Source organism: Xenopus tropicalis, chromosome 6 (genome assembly GCF_000004195.4).
Source record: "Xenopus tropicalis strain Nigerian chromosome 6, UCB_Xtro_10.0, whole genome shotgun sequence".
NCBI classification, from domain to species: domain Eukaryota; kingdom Metazoa; phylum Chordata; class Amphibia; order Anura; family Pipidae; genus Xenopus; species Xenopus tropicalis.
The window spans coordinates 117147458-117163011 of NC_030682.2; the positions used below are offsets into that span (position 1 = coordinate 117147458).

Here is a 15554-nt window from a genome sequence, read left to right on the forward strand (position 1 = left end):
TCTTTAGTATCCTCCTATTGTAATCAAGTGAGCAAATATTCATAGATAAAAAGCAAAGATCTAAGTACCAGGGAGGGTGTTCTACTGATGACTCGTTTTGCTTTCTGTACAATTATTCTAGCTTTATAAATTATGGGGTTTGTTTTGCATTGCTTCAGTGCAATTTGTTACTAAAATATTTGAATCCCATAGCTGTGTTTGATTCACTGGCATTTAAAAGGGGTTAGTTAAATCACTGCAGATGATGGAAATTGTTTAAAAAAAAAAAAAAAAAAAGTTAACAAAGATGTAGCTTACATTTAATTGCCCCAGCATAGTTTTGGTTTCCCTTAATCTTACTGAGGCTCATGCATAGCTATCGCTACCCAGCTAATGTTTTTTTTTCCACTATATGATTTAGGATCAAGTACAAGGTATTGTTTTATTACTATAGAGAAAAAGAAAATCATCTTTTAAAAATTTGAATTATGTTATTGAGTCTGTAGGAGATGGCCTTTGCGTTATTCAGAATCTTTCTGGGTAAGGGGTTTTCCAGATAACTGATCCCATACCTGTATTACCAATCTATTCTATAAAGCTGTAATGTGGGGAGGAGTAGTTGTGTGGGTGAGTGCCATTAACTTTCCTGCATTCCTAACAATGGAAGCAAAGTCTCTATGAATATTTTCCCAGTCACACTGTTATATTTAGATAATGTGTTCCATTACATTGTTACTGTGCATTGAAAAATGCAGGAAGAGAAAGCACAATGAAAGTGGACAATGCCTTTGGTTAAAGCCCCCCCCCCTTTTTTTTAACCTTTACTGTTTACTCTCTCTGAGCCACATTTATCAAAATGTCCTGGCACTGAGGGGGTTAAGGTTCCAGAATGTTCATCTATAAAGTACTGTGCTCTAGAGGAAAGTTTCCTAGAGAAGTTATGAATTCAGCTACTTGTTCCCCATGCGCACCACAGAAGCACTAACCCGCAACCGTTAATGTTTGGAAAGAAAAATAGGATTATGGGTTAGAATCATAGTGACAAATTCCAAACATTGCTGGGATTCCTGAATATGTCTTTTGTATGAATTTAAAGCCTAATTTATTCATCATATTTGGACTGTATTTCTGGAAGGGATATTTTTTCCGTTCACTCCATGAAACCCAGTCCGCTTTTATCCACTTTATTGAACGTACCAAGAGGGGAGATTTGGAGAGGTGCCGGTAGTCCAGAAGGTTAATTGGACTTCGCCGGAGAAAAGTTGCAGCATTAGGGAACGTTTATAGCTTACTGGCCTGTGTTTTGTGCATTAGGGGAAACCCTTTTAGAGTTAACTGACTGGCTCGTCACATCAGAACAGCCTGTACAATCCAGTTTAGATAGGAAGCTGTGACGTCATTAATATTATCCATGGCACATTAGACTAAGTGGAGAACCCAGTGTGTTAACTTCCTGTTGTCAATGCTGATTCCCTGGGCTTCGTAGAAATGACCATACCTCAGTACAATACATTAGAATTAAGCTAAACCATATCTTTTTGGCTTGTGGAAGGAGACTTAAAAGTAAATCCCTGTGTGCCCTGTATTTGCTGTACTTATCAGTTGTATTTCACAGCTCCACCTAACTGTTGTTCCAACTTCGCAACCTTGTGTAGAGTTGCACCCAGATGGACTTTATTAGATGGTATCACATTAGGGAATCCAGAAATTTCACCATCAGAACCTTTTAGAGGAGCTATTTTCTTTGGGTTTTTTTCAGGCTTGTGTACAGTAGAAATATTGGGCAAAATGTCCACTGCAAAAGGCAAGAGAACAAAGGAGGCGGTAATATTTGTGACAAACACGTTTTAGTTTGATTTTTAAAAGGTGACTTTCCACCTTCTAAGGTTTGGACTAAGATTCTGCTAACCTTAGTGAATTACGGGTCTCGATGCTGCTGCTCGCTCATCTGATTACACTCCTCAGGGGAATAAGGTTAAGGACATGCTGTTGGTAACCAGAGCATTTTCAGGGCTTTAGTTTAGCAGATGGGATGCTTGGCTGTATCCATACATCTGTCTGCCTGCTGTGGCAGCTGATTCTGTTGCTGTATATTGTGTTCTTTTGTTCTCTGCCACCCAATGCAACCAAATACTCTTAGTGTTGAACTGAGTTTTCTTTAAACACCCCCCCCCCCCCCAACCAGATTGGATGCTAAACAGTGTTCACTGTAGTTCTTTAACCTTGTGCCTTCACATGCTTCTGTATTTTCTTTTTGTTTTAATTTTCAGATGCAGGTGTAATTATTTGTCCTACTTAGATTTTTATATGGCTTCCAATATGATTATGCTTATGGTTTCCTCTGTTATGTCTCCTTCAGGTACAGCTACCAGACTGCCTAACGCTGCATAGTCCAACAGAATTAAGAAAATATGGAATGACATGAAAGAGATTAGCTAAGGATTAAAAGCTTTGAGGACAAACACCTCAGTGAGGTGAAGCACAATCTTGCACTTGTGACTCCAGAGGGGGGCACACAAAGAATTAAAAATGGCAGACCCTGGCATGATGAGTTTGTTTGGAGAGGATGGGAACCTTTTTAGTGAAGGATTAGAAGGTCTAGGTGAATGTGGCTTCCCAGAAAATCCTGTAAATTCCATGGCACAGCAAATGCCTATGGACCAGGGATTTGGCACACTTCAGTCACCGCTCCATCACAGTACAAGCAATCAAAACCAATCTAAGCTGACACATTTTGATCACTATAACCAATACGAACCACAAAAAATGCACATGATAGACCAGCCTAACAGAATGATGGCAAACACTCCTGGAAATGGTATTGCCTCTCCACATTCACAGTATCACAACACACCTGTTCCTCAAGTCCCCCATGGAGGTGGCCAAATGGGTGTGTACCCTGGTATGCAGAATGACCGACATGGGCCATCTTTTGTGGACAATGGCTCTATGTGGGGACCCAGGGCTGTGCAGGTGCCGGACCAGATACGACCACCTTACCAGCAGCAGTCACAACAGCAGCAACCAGCACCTTCCGGACCCCAAGGTCCTCCTCACCCTCAGCATGTTCAACAGATGGGAAATTATATGGTGCGAGGAGATTTTTCAATGCAACAACATGGTCCACTACAGTCACAAAGGATGAACCAGTTTTCACAAGGGCAAGAGGGTCTTAATCAGGGAAATCCTTTCCTTGGTGCTTCAGGACCAGGTCACTTGTCACATGTGCCCCAGCAAAATCCTAACATGGGATCTTCTCTACGTCATACAGTACAACAGTTTCATCATCACCCTCCCACTACTCTGCATGGGGAATCTGTTGCTCACAGTCCTCGATTTTCTCCTAATCCTTCTCAGCAGGGTGCAGTGAGGCCACAGTCCCTTAATTTTAATTCTCGTAACCAGACTGTACCTTCACCCACGTTAAACAACTCAGGGCAGTATTCCCGATATCCTTATAGTAACCTTAATCAGGGATTAGTTAATAATACAGGGATGAATCAGAATTTAGGCCTTACAAACAACACTCCAATGACTCCATCTGTACCTAGATACCCAAATGCTGTGGGGTTTCCATCAAATAGTAGTCAAGGACTGATGCACCAGCAACCTATTCATCCTAGTGGCTCACTTAACCAAATGAACCCACAAACTATGCATCCTTCACAGCCTCAGGGAACCTATGCTTCTCCACCTCCCATGTCACCACTGAAAGCAATGAGTAACCCAGCCGGTACCCCTCCACCACAAGTTAGGCCTGGCAGTGCTGGGATACCTATGGATGTTGGAAGTTACCCAAATATGCCCCATCCTCCTCCAACTCACCAGCCCCCTGGCAGCATGGGTATGGGGCAAAGGAATATCGGCCCTAGAAACATTCAGCAGAGTCAAGCCTTCATGGGTATGTCTTCAGCACCAAGGGAGATGGGTGGGCACATGAGACCAAATGGCTGTCCTGGAGTTAGCCATGCAGATCCACAGGCAATACAAGAAAGGATGATGTCTGGTCAGCAGCATCCTGGTCATCAATCTTTTCAACAGCAAATGGCAAACTGTCAGCCTCATCCAGCTATGCACCATCAGTCTTCACCTCCGTCACATTCTCATCACCAACCATGGACTTCGCTTCATCAGTCACCTCAGAACACCCCTCAGAAAGTGCCTGTCCATCAGGTAAGTGATTTGAAACCTCTGAGTACTGAAAGGAGAATGGACACGCAGAGGATTTGCTGCTTAAAATTTTGCTGCGGCTTTCACACAAGGCAGACTTGTGAACTTCCTGCGGGTGCAGGTTACTGTGATTTTTATTTTTTTTCTTCTTCCTAGTGTACACCAAGGCATACACAACAGGAAGCTTTGTAATATTGTTAGATTTAAAACAGCTGCTGCTGATGTGTGTGCTTTAATGCAGATGAAACAAAAATAATTGCAGTTTCTAGCCTTTCTTCCCTTTGGTGCCAGTGAGCAGGGCAATGTGAACCTTTGTGTTATATATTTTAATGGCATGGTGCTTTAAAAATAGCAAAAAGTGCTGTAGTGCCACTTGTTTAATTGATACTTTTTATTATTCAGTACACAATGATATTTCCCAGAACACAGACAAAAACAAAAAAAAAAACCCTCTCCTTGCTGACTTTAGGGGTCCTACCATCTTTATTAGACGTTGCTTTCAAACATAAGCTCATTTCAGGCATTAGTTTATCCATAGGTGGTGGCATTTCTCAGTTGCACCCTATGAAAGAAAGTGTGGCAAGCAACAGGTGAATATTTGGTTCTGCTATTGAGTATTGTTTCTATTCTCTGCATAATTGGCTCAGACGCTGGTAACAATGTAGCAAAGCCATTGCTGCTTGCAATTATATTTGCAGTATAACTTTTTGAAACCTTTGCTTTAGGGTTTAGTTTTCATTATGCAAAAAAGAATGCGTAGATCCCTTTTTAAGGAAAAAAAATCCCCATATTTTGAACTTAACAGGGGAAACTGAGCAACTGAAATTACTTTGTTTCCATTTCCTGGTTATTCCAAGCAGCTATGGATGAAGGAAGATATACTTTTTAAGAGGTTATTAGATGCACAGGTAACCCTCCTGCATAATACTTATCTGTAAGCAACAAAAATTGGACTCAGGATGGATGTATTTACACAGAGCTCCTTATCTCTATTTAAACTAACTGAGCTGATTACAGGAAGAGGGAGCAGGACGTAGTTATTGTATAAACAAACCCATAAAATGTTTTTTTTTTTTTTTTTTTTTAATAAAAGGCAGAATCTGTATTGATAGTTGGTTATGCTCATGTTGAAAAGTGGTGTATATGCGTGTATGCTGTCCTTTACATATGTGTTCATAAGTTCATCTAGTGAACGTGTGGGCAAAGTTAAATTGACTATTGTGCAAACTTTAACCTTGTTGGAAGAGAAAAGGGGTTTAAATCCTTTACAGTGATACATTTAATTTGATCTTACTTCTGTGGTTGTTTGGAGGGGTTAAATTTGCCCACAGTGTGCCAGCCAGTGAAGTAGCAGGAACTAAAATGTAAATGAGTGTAGAAGTGGTTTGGCTGTGACCTATAAAGGAATATTTAGAAGGCTTCTACTGAAAGCTAACTTTTTATATTTTCCTTTGGGAGGGGAGCTAAAAATGCCCAGAGACATTTTTTTTCCCCTAAAACACAGATTGCCAGTTCATGCGAGTACTCAGTGTTTTCAGTGATGAGGCTGATGTGGGATAGGGTCAGTTGGGAGCACACGCATCCAACAGTTTTTCCCCTGTTCGGTCCCCTCAGGTGGTAGGAAATTGCTGTTGGGCGTATGCAGAAAGACACAAGATGGCTTCTGTAATGGTGTGGGAACCATTTCTATGGCTTCCACAGAAGAACAATGGAATGACTTGTTGTGAAAGAGCTGGAAATGTGCTCACATTTAGAGGACATAAATTTGTATTTACACTTTGTGCTGCTGCCGAGGCGCCTGTTTTGTATTTCCAAGGCCAGGGCTATCCCAGGGACAGTTATGTGGTTTCTTGAAAGTGACGAGACAGCTTCTCTCATACTCCTTCCATGTTGCTTGCGTGTGTTGTTACAGTGTTAGTGTTTCTTGGCATATTTCACCCACCCTGTTGCTATGTAAACACAGGAGTGTGGTGCCATTTTCTGATCATTATTACAACTCTTGCATCTTTAGAACAGGTACTATTCAACTTTTAACTGCTTGCAGTTGCTAAACTACTCTAGTTAAGAAATATTTGACATTTTGTGAGGCCTTGAACACCACGTTTGACCCAAAGTATGTCTATATATAATTTGACCATGGAGCATCCTGTGGGCCATGAGTCTGTATGTGCTACATACATTGCATTGAGCATAACTGGGATGTCAGCGATTTTATTCCAGAGGCTCACCCTCCCAAATGCTTTTTATTTGTGCACTGATAATCTAATTATCGATTTTGCAGGGACCAAACATGGAGTAACTTTACTTTCCCAGTTTCCCCTGTTCAACTCGGGTTTTGGAATGGATGATTTGCTGCTTTGGTATTTCAGAAACCTGTATACTCTAAAATCCAGAGTTATCTGTGCTGGGGTTTGTGGGCCCCAACATGTAGTTGATGTATAAACCAGGTAGTCTTTCTGGGGGCCCTACATAAATTTTGCTGGAGGTGCCCTTAAGTCTAGTTACGTTACCAGTCAAGAGAATAGCCTATTTATACGTAATGGCCTAATTGTCTATGTCCCATTCGCCTTCTACATGAGAAAAATGTCTGCCCCCACTTCTATGCAGGTATAGGACCTGTTATGCAGAATGCTCGGGACCTGGGGTTTTCCAGATAAGGGATCTTTCTGTAATTTGGATCTCCATAACTTAAGTCTGTTAAAAATCATTTTCCAATCCAATAAGGATTAATTATATTTTAGTTTGGATCAAGTACAAGGTTCTGTTTTATTAGAGAAAAAGGAAATAATTTTTAAAAATTAGAATTATTTGCTTATAATGGAGTCTGAGAGATGGCCTTTCCGTAATTCAGAACTTTCTGGATAATGGGTTTCCAGATAAGGGATCCCATACCTGTAGTATATATAATAGCATGTTCTGTTAACTAAGCAGCTCATATACTCTTCATACTATATTAAGGAATATTGAAGCCCCTTCCATGGGCAGCTGGGGATATTTGAAACTTGGGTAGAGCAGAAGCTTATCACTAACAGATTTGCGGTCCTGTGGAAAAAAGGTAGAACATTTTTGTGGAATCCACCCATATGTGACCTCGCTCTTTCCTCCCATCCTGTAAATTATTTGCAGGCACCTTCTTTGTTATGCCTAGTAACGTCAGCAATCTAGTGACCCATGCTTAGGACACCTCGCTGCATTCTGACAAACTAGAATAGACATCATGCTGATTTTTTTCCCCTTCCCCCCCCCCTTTTTTTTTTTTTAATTAAATTGCTGACAAGTCACAATCCTATCAACAAGTCTCTAATATTGTGCTTAAAGTTAGCTGTAATCTCAAGAATCCTTTCTGCAGCATGGTAAACATGTAGTACTTTCCTCTACACCCCCACCCCTTTCTTATTTTCCCTTTAAAACCAAGGCACATTGGCTGGAAAAGTAGCTTTGTGCCCTTGAGCTGCAAGTCCTTCTCTGGATGAATCTTCCATCTCAGGTACTATCAGTTGACTGAGTGAGAGTAATTGGTGCCATTCATTATCTGTTCTCCAGGGCGGTTAAAGCCAGTTCTTTGTATTAACATAACAATGCACGTCAACAACTGCATTCTCATTTGGTGGGTGCTGGAGTCAGCTGACCTGCCACTGGAGGTTAATGCATGGGGAATTCACCCTTTCACAAACACAAAGGGAAGTGGATTTTTTTTTCTAATATAAATATATATATATTTTCCATTATTCAATAAGCACCTAATAAGAACTGAATGCATGTGAGCTGTTCAAAAGCCCTTTTAGCTTTGGGTCTTTGCCTCCCTTGACTCCCAAAAGAGCTGTGACATACATACATACATACGTAAGTTTGATAACTATAGTATGAAATTACCAAAATATCAGTACTGATACCATCCTTTAGGGTGGTGGGCCACTGGGAAATTAGTCGCCCGCAATTAATCTCAGCAGAGTGAAAAATCTCCCTGAAATTCATTTGCACCAACAATAAAGTTAATCACCTGTGGAAAGGCATATGCGTTGCTTCCTTTTCCAACTTTGGAAAGTTTTCCTGCCTTGAACCTAAGGCAAGTGCAGAAGTAGCATAAAGAGTGGAAAGATGCAGGTTGGGTGCAGGTCCTACAACGGCGACATTTTGCAGGTTAGGGTGGGGTGTGAGTTAGGGTCAGTTGTGGGTCTTTGTTGTCCCGCACATCACTAGCCTACAGGTTTCTCAGTTCTACTGTATATGGTAAGATTTATGGCACATAAAGTTTAAAACAATAAAACCAGTGCTTTATTTTGTGCAAAGCTTTGAGGACCCTTCTACCAGTGAATCCCAAGCTATTAAACTACAAATCCCAGCATTCCACTGCAGCTGAAGACTATTGTCTGATGTCTTTAGGAGATTGACTTCTTCTGTAGAATTCAGCACAGAGGGCTCTGGGAATTCGCTTACTACAGGCACTGATTAATTTCCTAAGGCACCATGATATCACCAATCCTGACAAAGGAGGAGAGAAACAGAACTGCATGTTCTCAAAATAGAAAGTGAAAAGCTTGGAGGCCATCAGAGGGGACAAGCCATTAACTTTTCCTTCCTCTCCACATATTCCTGGGGTGAAGAACTACATTCCCCAGTTTATTCCCTATAAAAACACCTGCTTTATAAAAATGAGCAGTTTGTCTCTGGCATTATTTGGTATGGCTGAATAACCAGAGCGTGTCTTTGGAGAATTTTTTTTCTGTGCACAACCATGAGGATAATGAGAAAATAATGGCAAGCTCATAACACTTTTACAGAATTAAATTATCTCCTTTCTGTAATTTTGGGGGATTTATTTTTAAAATAGAAACAGTTTGACTTAAATTTGGGAAAGGCCAAGCGCCGGAGCTGCTTTAGTGGTTTCCGAGTAAGTGATTGTTTGGGAAAATTGTAATTATGAAACAGAATAAAACACTGATTTAGAGACGAGCAAGGTCACATAATTTTCCCCGAGCTGCAAGAGACAGAAGGGGTTGGAAGGATATAGAACTAATTAACGTCATGCAGTGTAGTGTCCATTTTCTTGGCAAATAAAAATTCCACTTCCTTTGCAATCAGAGAATGTGGAGTGCAGATGATTAACAGCACATGCTGGAAGGTGGTAGTGGCATGTGTATACATATTTATCACATATGTATCTATCCTTGATTGTATTTTGTTAATATTTTGTAAACTCTGGTGGTTAACTGCTATGAAATAGTAATCGCCCGGCAATTTCTAAGTACCACAGTATGGCCTCATCAAGATAAAAGTACATCCGGTATCCTTTTGCGCAAATCCACATAATGCCTGCAAGAAGGACTGTACATAGGCATATATGCTAACTGACAATTCATACAGGTTAGATATACTATAGAAGTACCACATTGAGCGACAATTTGCTGTCTCAGCTCTTCAGTGGGAAACGAACCTGCTCCAAGCTAGGATACTGCCTATGTAATATAAAGACATTTACATATATGTTGCTCTGTTGAAAGTGAGAAGAATTGTGCTTCTTTTGAAGGACCTCAACACATGTCTGCTTTTTACACTATTTAATCTCCAACAGCTGCACTTGGGCCATCTTGGTTTGGCATGCTATTGCTTTTGTCTAGTTGGATACCAGTGTTTTCATGTAGTGTATTCTTCACAACAGACGTGTATATCCTTGTGTGTAGCTTTCCGTGTCCCAAGATGACTTATCTTTAGCTGTGACCCAGAAACTGCTCTCACAGAATGCGAGTGTAACCACACACACGTGAAAAAATGTCTACCGTAAGCCATGTCTGCCAATAGTTACAAAATAGTTAATATATCTTATGACATGTACATGTCTGCCAATAGTTACAAAATAGTTAATATATCTTATGACATGTACAACTAAAGGATTTAATCTGAAAGGGTTTTGTATTGTATAATTGCAGTTGGGAATATTCTCATCTTCTCTTATAATCAAATTTCTATGCTTTTTACTTGTAGTTTTAGTATGTTGGTAGTTATAGTCCCATATAATTCTATCCTAGTATAGGTGTCCTTTCCATAATTCACAACTGTCTGGATAACACATTTCCAGATAATATATCTCAAACCTTATGAGTACTTTTTTTTTTTTAAAAAACCCAAAAGTGCAACACCAATTTTTTTTCTTTGCATCTCAATCTGCTACTGCAGGTACAAACTTCTAAAGAACCCTGATACCAACGAATATATCTGTTGCCTTACATTGGACCACACAAAAACCCACAGCTCTTTAAAGGCAGTTTAAAATGTGCATATATACCATATGGGCAAAAGACATTTTGCACCACTGCAGGGGAAAAGATTTTAGGGTGGAAAAAGCTTAACATGGAGAAACAGCTTAAACATCCTTGCTTGACTTTAAACAACTTGCAGCCCTTCAGCTGTAATAAATTCACCCCCTGATATGAGCTGACAAAGCTATTCATGGAGGGTCTCGGTGCTGGAGGGCCGCAAACGTGGCACCTTTGCAGTGATTGCTGCTGTTGCCTCTCTATACATTTTTTTTTTTTTTTTTGTACTTGAAAACTTAGAGGAAACCACTCCCTTGCTTTAGTTTGCAATCACATATTAGAACAAGCAATTTAATATAAACATCCTTTGTGCAATCTCCCTACCCCCCTTGCTTAATAGACCAAAAAGTACATGAATAACAATTGCATCATAGAGGGAGATGATTAAGTAAACAGGTATGAGTTATTTGCTTCAGCATGCAATTGATCTATTTCTGCTGTTCAGGACCTATTGGGGAAGAGTTGATTAAGACACGTGTAGTCATTGGGTGGAATCCAGAAATTACTTGGGTTGTTGGGTTCCATTGCAGATAGTTACATTGGGAAGGACCTACCCGCTTTGCATCAGTTGTTGGTTGGAAGAGCTCCCAGTAGAGTTCAACACAATGTGCAAATAGTATTCAGGGGACATGTAAATAAAGTGTGTAACTGCTGCCCAAGTTTTGAGTGTGTTAAATATATACTTTCCATAGGCCGTGGTTAGGGTTGTCACCTCACCCCTTTAATATCGGCCCCACATTTAACAGTTAACAGATGCATAATGCAGACTGAACTGATATATATGCAGCATGCACCTAAATTAATTGCTAACTAGACATGCATGATGTGCATTGAAAATGTGGATGGTTTTAAAGGAGTGAGATTGCAACTGCCCTGATTAGTTGACTCACTAGTTATAAGCAGAAGTGAACTGGCATTGTCAGAGGGCCAAAGAGGCTGGCTAAATTTGAGCCAATCTGGAAAGGATCAAGGATAGAAAAAAGGACAATAAAAAAGGTTTCTGATCATAATCTAAACAGGCTGTGTGGGCACCATTAGCTGTCGCCACACCACCTCACTTGATAGTGTTCCATTTATAACAATCCCTCTTCTTCTTTGTATCCACTATTTGAAGTTTTATATGTAATTCTGTATGTTTAATTTATAAACCCATTTATTGTACAGGGCTGTGGAATATACTGGCGCTTTTATAAAGAACATGTTAATTTATAATGATAATTAGTGCTACCTTACCATATAGGCCTGCCAGTTTTATGCTGACAAAAAGTTACATCCATATGTCCTAAGTAAGCCCCCTCCTACCATTCAGGTCAGTACTAGGTCCTTTTCTTTCTTTTCTTTTTATGTATAACTTATAGTTATACTTATAGGTATAGTTAATAGGTATAGTAAAGGTATAGTTAATTAAAGGTCTCTCATTTTAGTTTATTTTAAATTTAGTCTTAGCTGTAGGTGGAACGTTTTTCCTCTTTAGATGAGCTTTCAAAAAGCTGCAATAAGAAATGGTCATTTATCATGTCTGCTCCTTAATCAAATAACTTAATTTTAAATGTAAATTTAGTTACTAAATTGTTGGCGCCGAAGTGGCTTAACCTCACAGTGACTAGTAGAGTTGCATAAAATAACTACATTTCTCATGCTATGAGAAGGGGTTGGTTTTCTAGCAAGGGTTAACAAGTGGTATCGCAGGCTTCTCAATAATTGTGCCCATGCTGAAGAACAGTTGGTGGGAGAGAGAATAATTGAATCTACACAGATATAACACTGCAGAATTATATCTAGCATGTGCTGAAGTTAGCAGAAAGTGTGTGTGTGTGTGTGTGTGTACATGCTTCTTTGTGTTTCATCCCTCCCGCCCTCCACTTTTGGAAGGGAAAACACTCTGCCACGAATGGACTGAAAAGCAGGGGGTTCCACTCGTTCAGCCCTCTAGGTTTCAGAGAATGCTGGGAGTTGTAATTCAGCTGGGAGTCTGCAAGTCGGCCATCCTCCTGCCGGTGCTAAAAGGCAGTGATTGCAAGTCACCATCAGGGCACCATTAAATCAGACGCTGATTTTTATCCTTCCCCCTGCAGCTGGCTGACTATATATAGCAAAGAGGAGAACCACCAAGATCTTTTTGTTGATGAGGCACTAAAATATTAATGGGTTGTGCTCTGACCTTGGGAAAGTGATTTTCCTCAAGGATATAGCTCCTGGTAATTATCATCTAGCAGACTGCATGCACCTTTAAAACAAGTTTGCGAATTGTCAGGCTTATATTGACCATAGTATTATCAGGCCAGTAACAAGCGTTGTGAAACACAAGATATAATAGGTATCTGGCAGCAATTCAATAAATGACTGATACAAGAATATTTAAAGCAAATGCTTCCATCCCCAGTGAAATATGCAGTCAGATTTAGTATTACTGTCCTAACTTGCAGATCTGGCTTTGCCTACGCAGCCACTGTCTCACTGCAGGCTTGCCACAAGCTCCTTATGACCTCCGACAGGGATCCTATTGTACCTCTAATCCCATTACAAAAAGCCATGAGGGGTGATGGTGTGATGGTCAAGGGGGTGTGGGCAGTTGAACAGGGCCATAAATGGAAATAATTACTGTGTGTGCAGGCTGTAGTGGCATGTATGGGCACAACTTGGTCCCAGTTTGAAGCATGAGCAGTTTTTTAAGAAGACATCCACTGAGGATGCTGAGAAAGAATGGTGTCACATCTCTGTAATAGAGCTCCACGCAATTAAAGAATTATCCAGACCTTCTCAAGTGTGCAGTGGCCCAAGCTCATCTGATTTTTCAGGGCAGGGTCTTAGATGTAGTTGCCCATAGTTGCTGTGCAGGGGTGCTATGGAACTAAAATGCAGCCTTATAGAATGGATATGCTACCTATAGGTCCTGTATCTGCATAGTTCTTTTAAGGTGTTAAGGGAGTAAGCTAAAATTAGCAATTACCAAAGCTTATTCTATAAAAGAAGCTTTTGAAAGTGTAATCCTTTAATTACCATCACAGTAGCTTCCCATGCATTAACTGGGAGCAGACATTGTGTTTTTTTTTTTTTTTTTCCCCCTTTAGGCATCTGTATGTAAGAAGCAATATTCTTTAGTGGTGCTCCTTGACCTAAAAATTTTAATTTGTCTGTTACAGTTGCATGGTACTGCCTAGTCCCTCCATTATTTATCATAATAATTGACCCGTACAGCGCCCTAATGAGTGAGTAAAGAGGATAAACCCTGCTTTATCTTGTGTAGTTTACCTTAGTCTGTAGTGTGAGCTAGGGGGACAGTGGATCGATCTGCACCAGGGCCCTCTTGTGGGGGGAGATAATGGAGTTAGTGATTGGGTGCAAATTTTGTACCGTCTATGTGGTTTTAGTCCTGTTAATGATCACCATTGCCCTTAAAGTTACCAGGGGGCTGCTTTTTGCCGCTTTATGGAACCTTACTTCATTAGAGAAACGGCCCTGCTTTTAGCCAAGAAAATAAGTGGAATATGGGATCGGTAGTTTAACTACATCTGGGGGAGCTGCAGGCTGCTTTTTCCTGCTTTAGATTGCATACTTTTATTTCTAGAATGATTGTGTCTCTGACTGCTTTGTGTGCAGAGTGCGTAGCATGAGAACGGCGATGGCAGTGGGAATGATGAGATTTTAGCCATTTGACCTGTCTGTGCCAATTCATTTGAGCTTCTAGCAGCATTTCCACACCAGCCTGCGGAAGGAAGTTGCTTGATCGGAAGGAATAGCTTCTATCTCACACAAGCCGAACCTCTGACATAACCAGCCCCTGAAACAGGATACTACAGTTGACTTTCACATTCACTATTCCTGTTGGTGGTGTAATGCTAGCCAAGATAGGGGCTGAGATACAAATTTACTTTTTAGTTATGCTTGATGGAAATAATTGAAATTCTCCCAATAAGCACTTGGTAACCAACTCACAGGACTGGATTCCCATGGTTGTGATTACAGATTAACAATTTTACCCAGTGGGAAAATCCACTTTGTCCCAGTGATTGTTTTTCTTGGGAGTAGCAGCTGGTGGTTGGTTATTGGTGAGGGGGGGGATGAGTAGGAAAGCAAGATGGAGTCAGCAGCACTGTACTCACGGCGATTCAGTCTGCAGCCCCCAGCTGAAACGTAAACTTCAGAAATATGACATGTGGAAGAGGATGTGTTGTGTAGTGGTTTGGGTGTGTGTTTTGCTAAAAAGAGCATGTGGGTTATTATTTATTTATTTTTTTCTACTTCATTTGCTTCAACAGTTAAAGTGGCAGAGGAAGGGCCCTGCCACTGACATTGCCAACAGAGGTGGTTTGCTGGAAGGTAACTCTCATGGGCTCAAGGTGGCGTGTCTGCCATTACCAAAATCTCTTCCAGCAACCCCATTTTGTAACTCTGACCTGCAGAAATCCTATATACTCACACATAACTAGTTTTCCTTATATACAAAGAATACAGTAATGCATTTAAATTTTCTTCTTTCAATTCCGGAACCATAAGCTGGGTTAGTTGCCTAAGATGCCCATCCATATCTCTTGTAGCATACTTTGGTAGTTAAGCATGCAGGTTTGTGTACAGAGTATAACGCAAATATGGTCAGAGGTGGGATGTAGGGCTGCCTGTAAAGATGCCACCCTTTTGAGTGCAGTGTTTGTCCATCTTGGAAGTATTGCCATTTTGCCATCTGTGTGTGCTGCAACTGTGCTTTTTTTTCAAGGCCATCAGTCTGCATGACCAGCTTGAATGTCTGTAAAAATTAAATCTAGTTTAGCAGGAGTTGCAGCACAGCTGAAGTGATCTTGCCTATTTATTCCCTGTTACAGATTTTTAAATGCAGCAATAACTGTACCAGCTGTTAATGGCCACTTGGGGAATTAGTGTGCACAAACGGCACACAATAACAAGATAACCCTTTATAGTATATACTTCATTCTTTTATTGCTATTTCACTCTTGAAAATTATCAGTTTTTTTGGTTGCCTTAAAGTGATACTGACATATAAATATTTATGTCCATATAAAGTTACCAAGTGCTCCTACTGATAATTTTTACCAATAGGGCTGCTTTTGTAAGTAATTGTTCCAAAAACTATTT

At 40.4% G+C, this 15554-nt stretch overlaps 1 protein-coding gene across 2 annotated transcripts in view; it reads left to right on the forward strand.

Moving 5' to 3' along the window:
• The window catches only part of chd7 (chromodomain helicase DNA binding protein 7), an 84976-nt gene that overhangs the window by 13740 nt on the left and 55682 nt on the right, over positions 1–15554 (forward strand). For both annotated transcript variants that reach the window (XM_002936112.5, XM_004915184.4), the window contains exon 2: positions 2339–4152. In XM_002936112.5, coding sequence (XP_002936158.2) covers positions 2509–4152 — 1644 coding nt within the window. In that variant the 5' untranslated portion in view covers positions 2339–2508. The remainder of the gene's footprint in view (positions 1–2338; positions 4153–15554) is intronic.